At 36.2% G+C, this 18,523-nt stretch overlaps 1 protein-coding gene across 3 annotated transcripts in view; it reads left to right on the top strand.

Annotated features, from left to right (window-relative positions):
* The window catches only part of LOC129261542 (fibropellin-1-like), a 30,104-nt gene extending 16,926 nt beyond the window's left edge, over window positions 1-13,178 (top strand). The window contains exons 8-20 of one of the 3 annotated variants that reach the window (XM_064100257.1): window positions 582-701; window positions 1,270-1,593; window positions 2,167-2,298; window positions 3,580-3,699; window positions 5,530-5,646; window positions 7,397-7,510; window positions 7,874-7,981; window positions 8,690-8,803; window positions 9,529-9,642; window positions 10,059-10,172; window positions 10,707-10,826; window positions 11,680-11,793; window positions 12,354-13,178. In XM_064100257.1, coding sequence (XP_063956327.1) covers window positions 582-701; window positions 1,270-1,593; window positions 2,167-2,298; window positions 3,580-3,699; window positions 5,530-5,646; window positions 7,397-7,510; window positions 7,874-7,981; window positions 8,690-8,803; window positions 9,529-9,642; window positions 10,059-10,172; window positions 10,707-10,826; window positions 11,680-11,793; window positions 12,354-12,571 — 1,829 coding nt within the window. In that variant the 3' untranslated portion in view covers window positions 12,572-13,178. The remainder of the gene's footprint in view (window positions 1-581; window positions 702-1,269; window positions 1,594-2,166; window positions 2,299-3,579; window positions 3,700-5,529; window positions 5,647-7,396; window positions 7,511-7,873; window positions 7,982-8,689; window positions 8,804-9,528; window positions 9,643-10,058; window positions 10,173-10,706; window positions 10,827-11,679; window positions 11,794-12,353) is intronic. The other 2 variants (XM_054899601.2, XM_064100259.1) reach the window with 2 other exon arrangements.
* Window positions 13,179-18,523: the final 5,345 nt, after the last annotated feature.

Genomic DNA, 18,523 nt, shown 5'->3' with positions numbered 1-18,523 from the left:
TTAGTCTGGCGGATTCAGTAGCTACTGGGCATAACGAATTTGGCCAAAAATTTATTTTTTATTTTTTTACACAAATATTCTTTAGCTATATGTGCTCTTTCCTATGAATATTCAATGATAGCATGACAAAACGATTCAATAATAAAAAAAAAATTGTATCCGCGTTACCCCGTGGGAGAATCAACCACCCATCCATTAGCTTCAGTTATAACGAAGCACTCTCTTCGAAGCACTCTCTTTGAAATCCACTGTCGTGCATAATCGTACTCTTACCGTAATAAATCCTGTAGTATTGATATTTTGTTTCATTTTACCTACTAAAAACTTTACCTTCGAGGAAATTTTTGGTCGAACATGTTATCATGTACACTGGATAATGGGAGCTGTTACGCAATATCTCAACTTAACACAATCTTTAAATATTTGGCATATCACAACAGATAATTTGATATTTGTGTGATTCAATCAAATGTTATAATTTGACAAAATGTAGTACATTACCACCTCCTTCGCATTATACTAGTCGAAAGCATTTTTAAGCCTCATTCTAATTCTATTTTTACACATTTTTTTTTTATTAGATCGTCCCGATTTATGTGCCAATCTGCCATGTCAAAATGGTGGAGTATGCACGAATACCGTTGATGGATCATTTACATGTAACTGTACTTCAAACTGGACTGGTCGTGTCTGTGATACTGGTAAGTCTGCTTATGCCATGCTGTATACACTGTTAGAAAATTTGTCCTTAAAATAAAAGAAGTTCCTGCAGCAGAGTCTCGAGAACACCTGTAATCTTACCAGATTGCGTAATCTTACAGGAAATTGGTATTTGGTGTATGGAATCTTACAAATTTCCTTGAATTAAACACCCTTTTCCCCTTTTTAAACAGACCTGTTCTGTTAAATTGCAGAAAAATTCCTGTTTTATGAATTTACAGAATGATTCTGTTATTGCTTTCTGCAAAATCTCCTTTTTTTTCTGTAAAATCACGGTTTTTTTAACAGTGTAGACTACCATTTATTCTCCCATCCTTACCTCTCCCTCACCCTCTTCCTGTCCATCTTCCTTATTTCCCTCGTCTTCTCTACTACCCCCCCCCCCCCACTTTTCTCTCTCTCTCTTTCTTTCTCCCCCTCTCTCCCTCCTTCGCCCCCTCTCTCCCCGCCCCATTTTATCTCTCTCTCTCTTATCTCTCTCTTTTTTTCTCTCTTTCACCTTTTATCCCACACACACACACACACACTCTTGATACTCATCTCTTGCAGAAGTCAAACCAGATGCCTGTTCCAGCAGCCCTTGTATGAACGGCGGCCAGTGTTTCCTCATCAACTACACAGATACCAGCATGCCAGGAGGAATGACGCCTCCTCCCCCCTTTTCTTCAGACGTGACCCCAGGACAGAACTTGACGCCTCCCATCGGGAATCAATCTCTATGGTTCGGAAATCAGACAGACTTTTACGGGAATTGGTCAGTGCCTAGCGGTAACGAGACCACTTTTACCGGTAACTGGTCAGATCCGATCGAACCTGGGCAAGCCTTCACATGTGTCTGTGAGGTCGGTTGGACTGGGTCACTTTGCAATGACGGTAAATAATATCTACTACTTACTCACTTACTGTCTTGGGTATACGTGTACTTTGGTGTAGAGACTGCAGGGGAGCTTTCTTGTCCCTCTTTACTGTTGGATCTGTTACGTAAAACTTGATTGAATTATTTTCTCCAATACCTTTCTATGGATTACTTAAATGGGTCATTGATGGCAGTATTGACCATTTTATTTGGCCTCAAAGCATTCCAATTATTCACACTAAAGAAAAACATACTTTCTTATAGTGTTGAAACGTTGTTTGACTATTTTGAAGTTGTGACCTCTTATTTTTGAGCATGCAGCAAGTAGTGTAATGGCGTTTTATTCTGTGATTTGACTGGTCAGGAACATATATTTTTTGACTGAATTGAAAAATGGTTCTGTAAAAGGACAAAAATCAGCAAATGTTAGTAAAATTTCGTTACCTTAATTTTCTGCAGTCATTCTCATATATCTCTAGTTATTGCCATTACATTCATTAAAATCACCGTTAAAACTTGCCTCAGCTTATCGGACCTACCCCTAAGTTCATGTGTCTGAACGCAGTCTGGCTTTTTATGTTTCCTTATAGAGGACTTATACTTAGATCCTTGTCTGAACAACCCCTGTGCTCATGGAGGAACTTGCCGGCGTAATTACACCGAACACGCTCTATACACTTGTGAATGTACACCTGGATGGGAGGGGGTCAACTGCGAAGATGGTAGGAATCAAACACATTATAACAATTTGAGCCTGTTTCTAGTCATCCCTAACCATGTTAACTGTGAAAATCCAATACCCCCCCCCCCCCCACACACACACACACACACACACACACACCCACACATACAATTTGTACTCATTTTGTCGCGTAACTTTGTAAACCTGTATCTTTTATAAAGATAACACTGTTTTTTGGGGGTCCACGGCTCGAAGAGGTCCACTATGCCGAGGGGAATTGTCCTCTTGGACATGCGGCCTCGTGGAAAGACCCCGTTTTTTAATCGATAATCATGCATGCCCAAACACACTTCACTTCTCAAGATCAAACAAATTATGGCATTAATGGTTTCCATACAGTACCTTAGATTGTTTTGAATCGTACACAATTTTGTGAGATGAGATGGTTAAGAAATGTTCAACCATTCTATGCTACCTTAAAGGTTGCTGAATTAACTTCGAAAAAGGCATTCACCATATCTGTTCATCAGCCATTATATTGAACGTTGAGACACAAGCAAGTCTTAAAGGAGAATGAAACCTTTGGAACAAGATAGCGTGTGTGAAAAGAGAAAAATCAAAAAAACAGATCAACGAAAGTTTGAGAAAAATCGGACAAATAATGAGAAAGTTATGAGCATTTGAATATTGCGATCAATACTGCTATGGCGATCCTCAAATTGGCAATGCGACAAAGATGTGTGATGTCACTGGTGAACAACTCTCCCCATTACTTTAGTATATATTTCACTTAAATTGCCTCTTTTATCACATCTATCAGTAGATCAGGTGTTCCTTTTTTAGGAGGGCATGTAATACAGATTTTTAAAGAATACATCATGGATAAAGAGTTTGTATCACCACAATAAAAAGCAGAAAGAGACATTTTGAGGGTATTTCATAGTCCATCAAAGTGAAAGTTGTTCACATGTGACATCACACATCCTTGTCGCATTGCCAATGAAAGGATCTCCATAGCATTAGTGATTGCAATATTCAAATGCACATAACTTTCTCATTATTTGTCCGATTTTTCTCAAACTTTCTTTGTTCTTATTCTTTGATTTTTCTGTTTCGACACAAGCCAACTTATTCCAAAGGTTTCATTCCCCTTCAACAACGCAAACAGAAGTAGTTCTGAAAGATCACGTTTCATCAGTATGCTGTGATACCTTTAATGAAAAGCACACTGATTCGGGTAAACTAGGACAGACCCAATTGATCTCGAAAGGATATAATCTGAATAGTTACAAACATTTCATGCCCGACATTCATGTCGTAGATTTTAATGAGTGTGACGTCAGAAGCAACCCCTGTGAAAACGGTGGGACGTGCATCAATGACATCGGAAGTTATAACTGCACATGCCCCGATGGTTACTATGGGGAGAACTGCGAGACCGGTAAGGGATGCGAGGGTTTTGCTTGTATGGTTAGGCGCTCTATATCATGAAGTCGTATCTATAGACCATTCCGACGACCGATGGCGTTCTATCGGCGACGCCATTTCTTCAGTGTTTCCGCATGCACGATAGAGCTCACAAGAACATTGCCAGTTAGAAGTTATAGTCGGAGCATGCTGGGCCACTGTACTGATGGCGTCGCCAATAAAGACTAATATGTATATCGGCAATCGGATTGAGCTATACATTAAACAGGCATCGATCTTTGTGACATTGAGTTCCTTAACACAAGCAGTTCCCAAAAAGCCATGCTCCCATAGATATACCTGGCATCGCCATTGCAATGGCAACAGCATAAAGATACATGATCATCAAGCAATTTTGTTATTCCTTTTTTGCCTCATCATGCACCCAGAGAGCTTTCTTTGCTGGTTTCATTGTTTGATTTATTGCATTTTCCTAGAGCGTAATTCTACTTATCACTTATGCATGATATACTGGTAATAACATTTGGTCATGATTTCACCACAACACAGTCTCCGGCGCGCACCAGCATTATTGTGTAATAATATGAAACATTTACGAAATAAAATAATTATAATTTAGGAAGAATTTTTGCTATTTTTATCTAATTTCCATTGGTTCCTCATTGTATTGAGTTTTTTAAATAGAATAATTGCATTCATTATAGACTATTGATGACATTTCTTGCTTCATATTAATACTTCAGAAATCGATTTAATCATTCCATTTGCAGAACAGATCGCCAATATATATGTATCATTGTTTCTATCAAATTACTTTTCCATTATCTAACATGACTCTTGCCTAGATTATAGGCTGCTTATCTTTATTATCAGTGCATTAATCATTTTTTTCATTTCTATTATTGGCAAATCTCTTTATATTATGGCTCCGGTGAATTAAAACCGTTTGAATTATTAAATGAATAATGAGAACAGGGGCGGATCCAGGATTTTCCAAAGGGGGGGCACATTTTTCCGAGGAAAATTTTAACAAGTAAAAAAAAATGGTTTTCATCCTCTAAATAAGGACATTTCGCCCCACGAAAAAAATGACAAGCCCCTCCCCCCCCCCCCCCAAAAAAAAAGGGGGGTCTTCTTATTCAAAGGGGGTGGGGGCACATTTCTGTTTTAACGGCATTTTTACATTACAAATTTTAATTGTGCCTCTCAAGGGGGGCACGGGCTGGCTTTGCCCCCCCCCCCTGATCCGCCAGTGACTGTGTATTCCCATCTGTATTGTTTTTACACCGCTTAACAGATTACTCTTGTATTTTGATTGTCTTCATCATTGCATCGTACTTTTTGCATTTTACTTAAAGCTTAAAATTAGGGAAAGCTTTTGCTTCATATCATTGTTTTAGTGCTTGAAGCTTATATGAATGCTAAATGGATGCCAGTTGTATAATATATCGCAATTATTATATCGTTACTCCCGATGGCTTGCATTTTGTTTGTCTAATATGACCCTTGCTTAAAATGATAATCCATTCTGCTTGTCCTTATTAATGCAATCATCATGCAATTGTATTATTATGTCAAATAATCTAAGTATATGATAATGAAATTCGAAATTGAGTCCAGCAATGGATTTAGCGCTGTTTTTTTTTTTTTTGGCAGTAATTGAAATTTACTTTGGACCAAATATTTATGTTTTCTTAAAGGGGATACGACTCCCAGGTACGATTAAAACACGAGATATTTTGTCTGATAGTGTAGGATCTGCATTATCATTTTAAGTAACCGTTCACTATGTTGTAATGTTTACGGCAATAATCTACTCCCTTTCAATTCCTTGAACATTTAGCATGTGCTGACCAACACAACAGTTGTGCGTACTGGGCTGCTATCCGTGAATGTGAAAAGAACCCAAACTACATGCTTGTATTCTGCAAATTGAGCTGTGGTGTATGCAAGGAATATGGTAAGAACTATTCGTATTGCTTATCACAGTCCAGACACACGAAAAATATCATAACATATAAGCCCAGGGCCCCGTTTTACAAAGAGTTACGATTGATCCGATCAATCGCAACTATGGGCGGCCAGCAGCGTCAACATGTATTGTGCATGTTTGTTCAAAATATTTTCTAACTATGATGTATATTCATGCATTCATTGTTTTCTTCAAAATTCACTGTGCTTCTTTTTGTTTACAAAGGACGTTGTGCCAATTTCCTATAGAGAAAATTATGACAGTGATGGATTTCCATAGAGTTACGATTGATTGGATCAATCGTAACTCTTTGTAAGACGGGACCAGTTGTTGTATATCTGGACGGATTGTTTGTCTGGACAAGTTGGCAATTTCAAACAATTTCATAAATTGTTTAAAAGTAATGTCAGATGATATTAAAACACATGAACTTTCTCAATTATCAGATCTATTTTTTTGATGAACTTATGTTGAGAAAATCACAATGCATTCGGACAGTGATCCGCCATCCTAGAGATTTATGCGGTATTCGGTAAATCGAGTAGCATCGTTTTTCTCAATTCACTAACAAACATGTCCCCATATCTTACACCACCTAAAAAGACATAGGTATGGAGGCCTCATGAGATATCTATTTCTGATTTTCTGTACAGAGTATAATAAAACCCTATCATAATGTGGGAATATACAAAATTTAGCATGAAGCTCGAAGATCTGGCTAAAACCACATCGAAGGAACGTCAAAAAGTACTGTTCTTCCGAGGGTTAACGACAATTTTTGTCACATGTAATATTACTCTTCCTATAAAGATAAAAACTTAGATTTGAATTTAATTTCAAAAGGTCGGAAATTGTTATCGTTCTAACAAAATTGTGTACGGATCATTAGTAATCATGATCGGTTTGATCACTAGAACACTAGCTGATTTTTGCATACTTAGGTAGTTTCTTAACAGTCAAGGGGACGATTTATTCCCATGTAATCTAACGGTGGTGAAAAGATAAAGAAAGCCCATACCTTGATTTACAGATATTTTGTAAACATATGTTCTTTTTCTTTAAAACCCATTCTTAGTAAAAACATTTCCATGATCTGAGTTATAATTTGAAGTAGGGCCTATGGTCATAATTATGGAGAAACGTCATTACTAATTCGAATTATATCCGCTGCACAAATGTTTTTATAAATAGAATAGATTATGAATAAACTTATGAACAATCAACATTAATATCAGCAATTAAGTTCTCCTTTTATGACATCAAACTTCCTGAGAGGCGCTGAACGCACCATCACATCTGTCAGATCAACGAATGTGCTTTATACCTCATGTTGATCAATGAGAATATTCGTTAGATGTACGTGGTTACTTCATAGTATGAATTCATTTTGTGTGATATTTCATAGATTTCCAATCAAAAATGGAAAATATGTTTAATGAAGTTAAAGTGTTTTAATAGTTTTCATTGTTTAGGAAAGGTATGTTAAAATGTCAGTCTGTTAATTTTCCATTTACTATTCATGTTTTTTTTTATTCTTCGTATACTGGTATTAGACTAAATTAGTTTTTAAAGCGCATAGAGATTATGTTGAATATTATGCGCTATATAAGCATATATTATTATTATTATTACTATTATTACCGGGTATTATTATTATTGTTATTATCATCATTATTATTATTATTATTTTTATCATTATTATTTTTATTATCAATATCATTTTTTTTTCTTACCTTAGTTTGTGAGGATAAAGACACTCGATGTTCTAGATGGGCCGCTGACGACGAGTGTACGAGAAATCCACTTTATATGCTTGGACAGTGTCAAAAGAGTTGTTCCGTTTGTATTGATGGTGAGTAGTGGATCGGCTAATTACCCTTTTATTTTCCTTCAGATTCTCTCCAGTATGTTGTAAGATTTCTTCGGTGTAAATTTCAGGAAAAGGAAAAAAAAAAAATATATATATATATCGGTTATAGAATAAGAGTTGGATTTCTAATGGTATTGTTCAATGTCAAATTTATAAATGCTTTCGTTCAAGGGTAGGAGTTATTATTTTTAAAGGATGTTCATAAATCAAATAAAACACTCTGTGTTTCCCTTAACAGTTATTAAACTCGATGTATCTATTTGTAGATGAAAATGAAGTGAGATTCAATTTTGTCTCTTTAAATTGACATCCATTTAACTGATATTTTGTATGTTATTGTTGCAGATGAGTGTTTCTCAAACCCTTGTTTCAACGATGGAGTTTGTACTGACGGGAACAACTCATACACATGCACATGCCCTCCTGGTTTCGAAGGAGTAGAATGTGAAATAAGTAAGGATTGTGATTCTTTGTCATTGATCGAATAGAATAGGTTCCGCCAAAAAGTGAAAATTTGTGTGAAGATTGTTCGATCTTTGTAAATTTTCAAATGAGAAAGATGATATCAATGCTTGTGTAAAATGCGGCAGTGTAGCAATATTATTTTCCAAACCAGTAAAGCCACCTTGCACTAAAGATGATACGGAAACACTGTCCTCTCGGACAAAATAATGAAAAACATTCAGCAATGAATTCGGATATCTGATAAGTAAGACTGTCGTTGGTCTGTCACCTGGGAAGAAGTTTTGAATAATATCAAGTAGAAGAATAACTGGTTACAAAATGCCAGAAACATCAATCCGAAATTCGAGGTTAATAGCAGAACTTAAATTCTGGACTTGGAAGGACATGGGAGGGGATGTGTATTTTAATTTATTCTGAAAATGTAATGCTAATCCAGGTATTGCAAGTAGGCCTATCTTTTGCATGAAGAAAACTTTAGATTTCTTTCAAAATCATTATTTTCTCTTTCATCAATTTGATGTTTACCTTCTTCTTCATTCTATCTACCTTTTCAAGTTCCCCACCCCATTTCCTCTGAAACCGCCAAACCCTCATCCAAGGGAGGGGGGATTCCATTGGATGAGGGTTTGGCAGTTTCAGAGGAAATATCGATATTTGATTACCATGTTGATATTTCTTCTTCATTCCATTTTTCAGACATTGACGAGTGTACTAGCGCCCCCTGTCTCAATGGCGGGGTTTGCGTTGATGGGGCTAATAATTACACCTGCAATTGCACCGAGGACTATGAAGGAAATGATTGTCAGCTAAGTGAGTGGTTGTTGAAAAGACTATCCTTTACTGTAAAACAGATTATGATTTTGAATACCTCAGAGAGTGTGTGTATCTTATTGCTTTATTTTCTTAATTTCCATAGAAGTGTGTCAAATAATGTAATTCTTCTATTTTGCTTTGTGAAAATATTATATGCATGATATATGACTTAGTTTTCCTAGTAATTGGGACATTTAAATATTGCACTTTGAGTAGGAAAAAGTGGTACATTGTTTGTTTAACAATGCGCCTGTTTATTCGCGACTTGCAATTTCCTTTAAAGTGCAAACCATTGGTATGAAGTAAAGTCCTCAGATCAAAGAACATTGGCTGAACGTAGAAGGCTCTATCTGATTTATTATCTAATCATATTTATGTACAAATATACTTTTATCCCTGTTACAACATCCACAGATATTATAGTTCCTGTGTTTTCCGTATAACCCTGTCACCATGGTATTGTTCAGCGTTTTTTATGTTTGTTAAATAAAATCGTTTAAAAAACCCCATAGGATTAGGGTTAGATTGAGGGTAATATGAAAATAAAAATCACACTCATCTATTACCTGTAAGAAAACATTTTATCCATTGATCGTAGAAGTGACCTTCTGAAGATTGATTGCATTGATTATAAAGTTCATCCTATCGTAGAAACTAGTGGTACAGTCAATTGCTATACTTTGTGTTACAAGAGCCTTTTCTTTTCTTCATTCTATATACAGGAGTTGATGAATGCAGTGCTAGACCCTGCCTTAATGGAGCCACTTGTACACTCACTGACACACACTTCAACTGCACATGCGCAAAAGGGTTTGAAGGCGAAACATGCGAAATAGGTATTGTATTAATCATTCACTAGATTGATCAATGCTTTCTTATCTTTCCTTTATTCAGAAAATATATTTATAATAAAAGCATGAGAGTATTAGATAGAAAGATAAATAGATAGATATATTAGATAGATAGATAGATATATAGATAGATAGATAGATAGATAGATAGATAGATAGATAGATAGATAGATAGATAGATAGATAGATAGATAGATAGATAGATAGATAGATAGGCATGTAGATAGATTAGCAGATACATATGCTCACAGTTTGATAGTTAACAAATAAGGTTTCGTGAAATGCAAATAATTTTACAAGATTTTGAACAAGACATTTTCCTTGAAATATCACACAATAGCTTGTAATACGACTTTTATATATTTCATAACTTTCATATTCATATTCTTATACTCACATAGATATCAATGAATGCGTCGATACATCGTGTTTGAATGGTGGCACATGTATAGATCAACCTGGTGGTTTTCTTTGTAACTGCACCGAAGAGTGGACGGGCGTCACTTGTGAACAAGGTATATAGTTTAAAAACCAAAATGTAAAACACTGATTCTTATGGTTGTACATAGGGTTTTTGTCCCTGGGGTGGGGATAAGTAAACCGTTCAAGAATACACACCAGCAAGAGAAAGAAGCGACCAATCTGGATGCTAGTGGAGTCATAAGGAAGTGTATTCAATATAGATATAACTGAAACTTAGTTTTGGAACCATCCTTTCAAAAACCACAAGCTAAGATTATATCACTATGGTAAAAATCGCTCTACAAATTTTTCATGAAGTATAAAGTACGAAATCTATACAATCGTTTTAAAGATTAAAAAAATATGCACCAAAGAGCATTCTATCCACTTTCGGTTTTGATATATTCGTTTCAATCCTTAAGCACTATCTGCATCGCAATAGTATGATGATACAATATAGACAAAATTAACGTTATATAACTATTCTAGCTTTAACTTGACTCAAGCAGTGACGTGCATCAAGGGCCTCTTCCTAATTGTTCTCCATGAGTCATGGGTTTAGTTTTATCTTCTCAAATCATCTCCAGATTTTAACGAGTGTCAGAGCAACCCTTGTCTTAATGGAGGATCTTGTTACCATGGCATCGGGCAAGCACTCTACTTCTGCCATTGCCTGGATGGATGGGAAGGAACAAATTGCGATGAAGGTAAGAGGGAGAACCCATTGTTCATTTGGGGTTTGCTATTGCTGCTGTCTGATTGTTTTTTTTATTATCATTGATTTACATTTTAAGATATTAAACATTCAAAATTATTAATTTGCATTGAATGGATCTAAAAAGATATATTATAAATCAATCTAAAGCTGACATATATATATCACGGTATCAATATTTTATAGAATTTTGTTAACTAACAATATTTACACGTGAAACAATTGTTTAATTTATTCAATGAGTATTCTTATACGAAATATTAATGTGTGTGATGAGTCATTGTTCATTATTGAATCCAATGTCATGCACACAGGTGGTGCTAAATACAACACATGTTCCTTACCTATTCATGCATTTACGTCATACCTGTCATAATTAGGAAACCAGGGTCGTTGCTAATGTATTCCATCTCGAAGTTTCTTTATCATGTTTGCAGTGGGGAAGTAGGAGGAGCAATGAAAGAGGGTTATTTTGGGATGATATTCATTGTTTCCTAAAAAAGACAATCCGAGTGGGCGATTCAAGTGAGGGAAAATTATAATTTCCCCAAAATGTTTGGTATGTAACGAAAGTATATTGTGGAAAATACTTAAGAAATGGTGCTCTTGTGTGGGTGGGTGTGTGTGTGTGTGTATCTCTCTGTATGTCTGCCTCTCTCTCTCTCTCTCTCTCTCTCTCTCTCTCTCTCTCTCTATCTATCTCTCTCTTTAACATCCTCCTAACAAAAACGTACCCCTCAGTACACAGGTGCCTTTTATATAGGCCTAATTATTTGATCAATGTAATGCATTTCCTTCTTATCATAATGACGCATCAAGTGATATTCTTTTCTTATTTTCCACAGAGATCAACGAGTGTGCAAGTCTTCCTTGTGAAAACGGAGCGACTTGTATCGATGCCTTCAACGCCTTCAGTTGTGCATGTGTGCCTGGATGGTCTGGCATCACCTGCAGTACCAGTAATAACTTATTACAATTGAACTTTATTCCAAATAATTGTTTAAATATCATGAATGATCACACAGTTAACATGAAAAATTCCACATAATTCATTTTCCATTGGAATATGAAAATATTCCCACATATATCTATATGTACGAGAGGATTTTCTACGATGTTAATGGTTTTGTGATTTCGCCTCCATGAGCCCTACAATTTGATTTCGCCAATAGATGATGTTTTGCAACCATATAAATGATCTATTGAGAATCACAAAATGGTAAACATCCTGAAATCAAATGTTTGAGGATTTGGCTTGTTTGGTTACTTTAATACTTTATATTTTCCATTACTCCTACATTATTTATCCCTTCTTTCTTCTTTGTTTTCTTCATCTTCTATTCATTTTGCTTCTTCGTCCTCATCTTCCTTTTGAGCCCCCCCCTTCGTTTTTTCCTCATATCAACCTCCACCACAACTTTGAAATTAATCCTTATCTACTCTCTATAATTATCTTTCCAACATTTTCTATTTTCGCTTTCACTTGAATTCATAATATGTCCTTTTCTTTGATTCGCAGATATTGATGAATGTGCAAGCGGGCCATGTGTGAACGGAGCAACATGTCTTGACTATGTTGATCGCTATTATTGCTTATGTGAAGAAGGATTATCTGGTGTAAATTGTGAAATAGGTATGTATTCTTACATATTTAATTCAGTCATTATTTTTACTTCTTTTTCCTCCTTATTTATTTATCCAAATCCTTCTTTTTCCTCTTCATTCACGAAGTATTAGTAGTAGGAGTATTGTTCATATGGATATTATGATCATTATCCATATCATCATCGTCATCATCATCATTGTTATCCTTCTTTCTTGTCTTCTCCTCTTCTATGCGCGTTTTTTCGTTTCCAGGTTATTTATTTTTAACCACGTAGTGGGAGTGATCAACTCTGTCTCGCTTTGGTGCATGCATTTGGCATGTCTGGGATATTTTCCCTAACACTTCCCCTATTTTATATTCTTCGGAATCGTCATTCCCCCTTTTAATCTATATAAATCACATTATGGAAGAATCATTGTATGCTAATGAGCATACATGGGATGAACATGTGCCTGCGATTATGACGAAAGGGATGATGCTGACGATGAGTAGAAAAGAAAGAGATTTGACCATTTACCCTTTTTGACTTTCTTCCAGACCTAAGCATTGGCCTACCATTTTAAGAGGTAAATATGTGCATGTCACCATTGACCTTGGGTTGATGATTCGACGTTTTTTTTTTCGAGTTTCCTGATATATCATGAAAAACCTGAAGGAAAATAATTTTGGTGGAGCGCTTCATCTCACCCCCTCCCCTTGTGTCAGGATATGATATCGATGATCATGTGATCATCTGATGAAAGAGTGTTTAGGGCAGCGGCTTCAAGGTCCCCCCCCCCCCCCGACAGAAAAGAAGAAATGACTGTCAAGAGGGAACCCCTTTATTTGGCAGTAGTTCAGATTCTGACAAATGATTCATAGCTCGTTTCAAATTATTTTTCCTCTTTTTCTTGTATCCCTCTGACATTTTCTCCTGTTGAGAACTGGATAAACTGGGATCATGACGCTAATCATCTCTAATTACCTGACAGATTATGAAATAATTGTAATTATGTGTCTGAACATCATTATAGTGATAAAGAGTTTTAAGGAGCTAAGGCTGGGAGGGGAGACCCCTCCCCAGTAACAATGGCCCACGTATCCAGGGATGTGCCCGTTTTAGGATCCTCTTAAGGATCGACCTTGAAGACAAATGATGTGGCCTTGGTATTGTCCTTGGCCTATGAGGTCCGAAGTCCTTGACCTTGGCCTCGGGGTAGGTCCTCGGACGAGATCGGGACGAGGCCGTACAATGCATGAAATATTTAAGAAATAATGAGGTAACAAAAAGTCAATTATAGACCTTTTGTGGAAAAATCGTATGTAGTGTTGAGTTCCTGGAGACCGGGGTAGTTCCATCCCTCTCCCAACCTTGAAGTCAGGATGTACTTTACCTTTATCCACTTCGAATTTTGATTCGATCAGTAATGATCAGTCGATCACGAAAACGATCCATTTTTATGAGTGAAATTACACAGGTTAATTCAATATCATAGCTATTCAGTTGTTTTCCATTGGTAAAGACCTATACCTCAGCATGCTAAGGCTGATTTATATTTCTCCCAGGATTTTATCAACATTAAGAATGCAAAGTCGTTCGGTTGCCCTTTTCACCTCCTCATTACACCAACTACAAATTTCATAATCAATATCTCAGGGAACTGTTTCCTTTTGGAAACTAAGAAATCAATGTACCGGCCTGGCAGGGTGAATTAATTCCTTCCTCGGGAATGGACCTTCACACTTTCCAATCCATTATAACTACACCACGTCTGAAAATCCCAAATGAGTGCTTCCGCAAGATTTCACAGACAATTTATCTATTTATTCATGACCGTCTTATAACCCCTGGATTTAATTATTTATACATGTTCAAACTAATTTGATATCAAAATAATTGATATAATGGACCTCCTTCCCGGGTATCATTTTAATTCATTTCCTCCTCTTCTGTCAGTTTAATACTTGAAGATAACATGTTGAAAGCTTCGTAAAAATGGTAATCGAAAGGTTCTTGCCCAGAGCACGTTTCGATTTTAGTCGGTGAACGGTTTCTTATTGATATTTTTATTATATTTTTTATATCATTTTTCTGTCTAGAGTTTTTGCCCCCGAGTCGTATCACGCTGGGTATCATTGTGGGGATATATATTTCCAATAATAATTTAATATCACTTGATCACCGAACTTCTTTTCTGTCAGAAATTCCTGCATTGTTCTCTTAAAAATAATAATAATGAATAATCCTGCTTGCATATGTCATCAAGTCACAACTCGTGACGGCTTACAAATCTGCCAATTGAGAAGGAAATTTGGCGCAACAACTCATTTTCAGAGAGTTGTCGCCCAGTAGGTATTTATAGATCTCAAGCTTACAAAGTCCCTCGTTTAATTTCAAGCGCATTTAGACAGGTGCGTTAAGGCCAGCTTCTCTTCACTCGCAAAAGATAAACGGGGTCTTACTTGTCTATGTACCTGGCCAAATCGAACATCAGAAAAGGTACTTAAACCGAGCTTTGATTGAATTTATTGCTTCCTTAAAGCGTATTAAGAGGTGGATTCATGAAATCACAGCATTCCAGAAACATTGTCCAAAAGGGGTCTGTGTTTCTTAGACGATCTTAGACCCCTGGGTTAAACATAGTCCCTACAATCATGACAACAAATGTCTTGCTAAATGTTATTTTGTCAGTAATTACTCTACTTGACTAATTTCTTCCCTGATCCCTACAACTTCATTAAAACAATTATTCGGTAGAAACGTATGGATCAGTAAGTAGACCAGTAAACTTTTTTTTTTATTAAATGAAATGGAAAAAGGTGTCATTTTGGGGTAGGATCCTAAAATGGTTGCGGAGTTATCCTTATACATGGGTAATCTAAAGCAGTGCCCGGCCAATTTCAATTGCAAATTTTACTAGGGCCTATACAAAATTCGCTTGTTGGATTAAAACCCCTACTCTAAAATAAAAAAGGGTTGATATCATGACAGTATCTAATTAAGTAACTAACTTGGCACACACGGCTACAAGCCTCTCTTTAATCGGTGTTATTTTTGAAGAGGTTCCAAATGCCCCTTGTCCTTGGCTATCCAGAAGGCTCGAAGAGGAGGGTCTTTGATGAGTAATGGTCACGAAACGAACCCCAATAATTTCTTGACAAAAATATTGATCTTTTTCCAGTATTGGCATTATTCATTGGATTGTAAAAGATCCTCGGAAACTCGAAACCAGTCCTTATCGACAATTTTCAGGTTGGATTTTAGCTCTTTTTGGGGGGTAATTTTAGAGCCTTCTCAATGTTCTCCATCAGAATGTTGTAAACATAACATGACACCAGCAAAATGACGGTCTTCGATGCTCGCTTTTGCGCATGATTTGGAAGGAAAATTAAACTATCTCGCTCTTCATGCTCTTGTTGTTTGTTTGTGAATTCATATGTTACCTTCAATTCTTTTAGCTACCGTTGCTACAATGAAGACATAGTATTTATTGAATGAGAAGTAATCTTTATCATTGTTTATGGTGGGGTAAATAACTTTAACCAGTCTCATGGTTATAACACAGAGTATTTCGGAGGAAAATTGAGGCAATCATTTATTGGATTATTTTGAATGCCTGTGTCTGTCATGTCTGTGGTGCGTTTAAGGTTTCATCGTCCTTATTAGCCTTTACTTCCTTTAATTATCTTCGGCAATAGCTCGCTTCTCCTTGTTTCATTTCACAGACGCTGGTTGACAATAAGTCACGAGTTTTATGTGATATCAGGATTCGAATTATACATTCTTGTTTTATCAAACTGAAGCATTTCATTTGCTTGATATGATTTTAAGTCGATTAACATAGAAAATGGCGCGAAGGGTATTTTTTAATGTTTCTGTTTGTGGTAACTCCCGTAGGAACTCGATCGGCATGACAGCGTTTTGCTGGTAAACGCCAAGCTGGTGTGACATACATCTTACAACTTCTATCAACTAAACTTATGATATTCAGAAATCCCTTATATTCGACAGTATTTCTTTTATATGTTTCGTTTACTGTTTGGTCAACTTGAACCTACCTAGAAATGTGTTTTTCTTACATTTCTTGGTGAGGTCATCCTCTCTTCTAGGCAAGCACATCCGTTCCCAATATCCTCCAAAGACGTTTACACTGCTTCAAATTCCAAAATGACAGAGAAGACATTTCTAACAACCTATAGGTGATTCAGTGCAGAAGATTTACAGCAGCTTTATAGGGAATCATTATGCCATGCACTTAACTAATTCATATCATCTGCATTAAGGAGTTAGATCCCCTTATTCTTAGAAATCAATTTCAAATCATTTTAAGAGGGAAGTATAAGTCTTTATCCAGATTTACATTTTGCCAATTTCAAAGATTAACTTTCATTTTTTAAGAGTTACTTAAAGTAAGAACATTGGCAATGAAATTATTCGATCATCATCTCCTAACATTTAATTTGAAATCATCTGCTTAATCTATGTTGGTTGTAATCCAAGAAACAATAAATTTCAACATTCCCAGGGCACATTTTAATGATAAAAAACAATGCGTTATATTTTCCCCTTATATATAAATATAAATATACATATATATGTATATCATGTAAATCATCATTATGAATACTACAGGATACTTCATCATGTTTTCTACCAGCAATAATCGTACTTGAAGTCTTGAACATTACGTTTAACAATTTGATTATAATTATTGGCTATATTCGGTAACGACTGGGATAAGCTGTAATTCATATTTTTACAAATAGTTGCCAAAACTCTTGTACGTAGATGTTGAGTGCTGGGGAATACGGCCTGCCCCATTCCAAGGTCAGTTTAATCTTAACAAATCTGTTGGGTGCAATGATCGATGACTAGACACTATTAAGAGGGGTTATTAAAGGTTTTCGAATACCCAGTGGATCAATATGATCATCACATCATGCAATATAAATCCTTTATGATGCATGATGTTCCAAAAATTACATTCTGGCCTTGGAACTGGGTCTGTTAAAATATTCATGATATTAGCTCATTGCGGTTGATGAGTTGTTCCTCCGTGGAAAATGGACGTTGGCGTCGGTGTTAGGTGGGTAGAATGTAGTTGAGGCTCCGTTATTAATTTGAGGCACTGGTAATTTATCTTAAAATTAAGATGAAATTAAAGCGAGTATAGCCATATTGATTAGCGTTCCGTTCGTATTTGCTTCGGCATGGGAAGAGAGCGGATCATCTTTTATTTTGCTTTCCAGATTTTGATTTTTGTTTTGTAAAGTGTTCGATCAATTACTATAGTCAACCTTTCATGTTAATTTTCAACGATACTCAGTGGCGTACCGGGGGTCACGGCATTGGGGGGGGGGCACCAGCAAAAATTTTGAGTCCGCGCGCTGTTGCCAGGTATACTGACCTAACAGAACCATTTTAAGGGCAGTGCCATTAAACGAATATGTATCTCACTGATCAAATAATGCGAGCGCGAAGCTCGAGCTAAAAACTTTTGATATTCAGACCTAAAAAGGGACATTATAAGCAATTTTTTTGTAATCATGATACGTACCTGTCTAGCTGAACAAAAAATGCGAGCGCGAAGCGCGAGCTGAATTTTTTTGTATATATTGACCTCGGGGGAAAAAGCTTGGTGAAAAAACATACCCTAACCACGTTTGGCTAGTCTTTAAAAAAAATGCTTTTGAAAAAAACATACCCTAAATACGTTTGACCCCGCGATTGACGACCACCCTTTTTCTTGAAAATCGGTGTTTTTGATACCTGTCAAATTATGCATATCATTTATTTATATGAGTGATGGAGATGTTAGAAAAGTTTGTAGAATTCGGAAATCTTTCACGTAATAGCTCACTCCATGCTCTTTAATCGCTGCCATCTATTCGAATTCAAGATTTTAAAGCAATCTGTGGATTGCAAATTCTGTCCTGCAGACATGAATTTGAGGCATCCTTTCCCCAAAAAAAGAATATCGGAAATATGACTAAGAATGAAATAATGTTCGCCAACTAACTCGATTGCCAGTGGGATATTTGCGAAAGTGAAACCGCATGTGACAGAATTAAAGAAGCCAGATAGAGGATAATGTATCGAACTA

Source organism: Lytechinus pictus, chromosome 5 (assembly GCF_037042905.1).
Source record: "Lytechinus pictus isolate F3 Inbred chromosome 5, Lp3.0, whole genome shotgun sequence".
In the NCBI taxonomy this organism is placed as follows: domain Eukaryota; kingdom Metazoa; phylum Echinodermata; class Echinoidea; order Temnopleuroida; family Toxopneustidae; genus Lytechinus; species Lytechinus pictus.
This window is presented reverse-complemented; position numbering and strand designations above follow the sequence as displayed.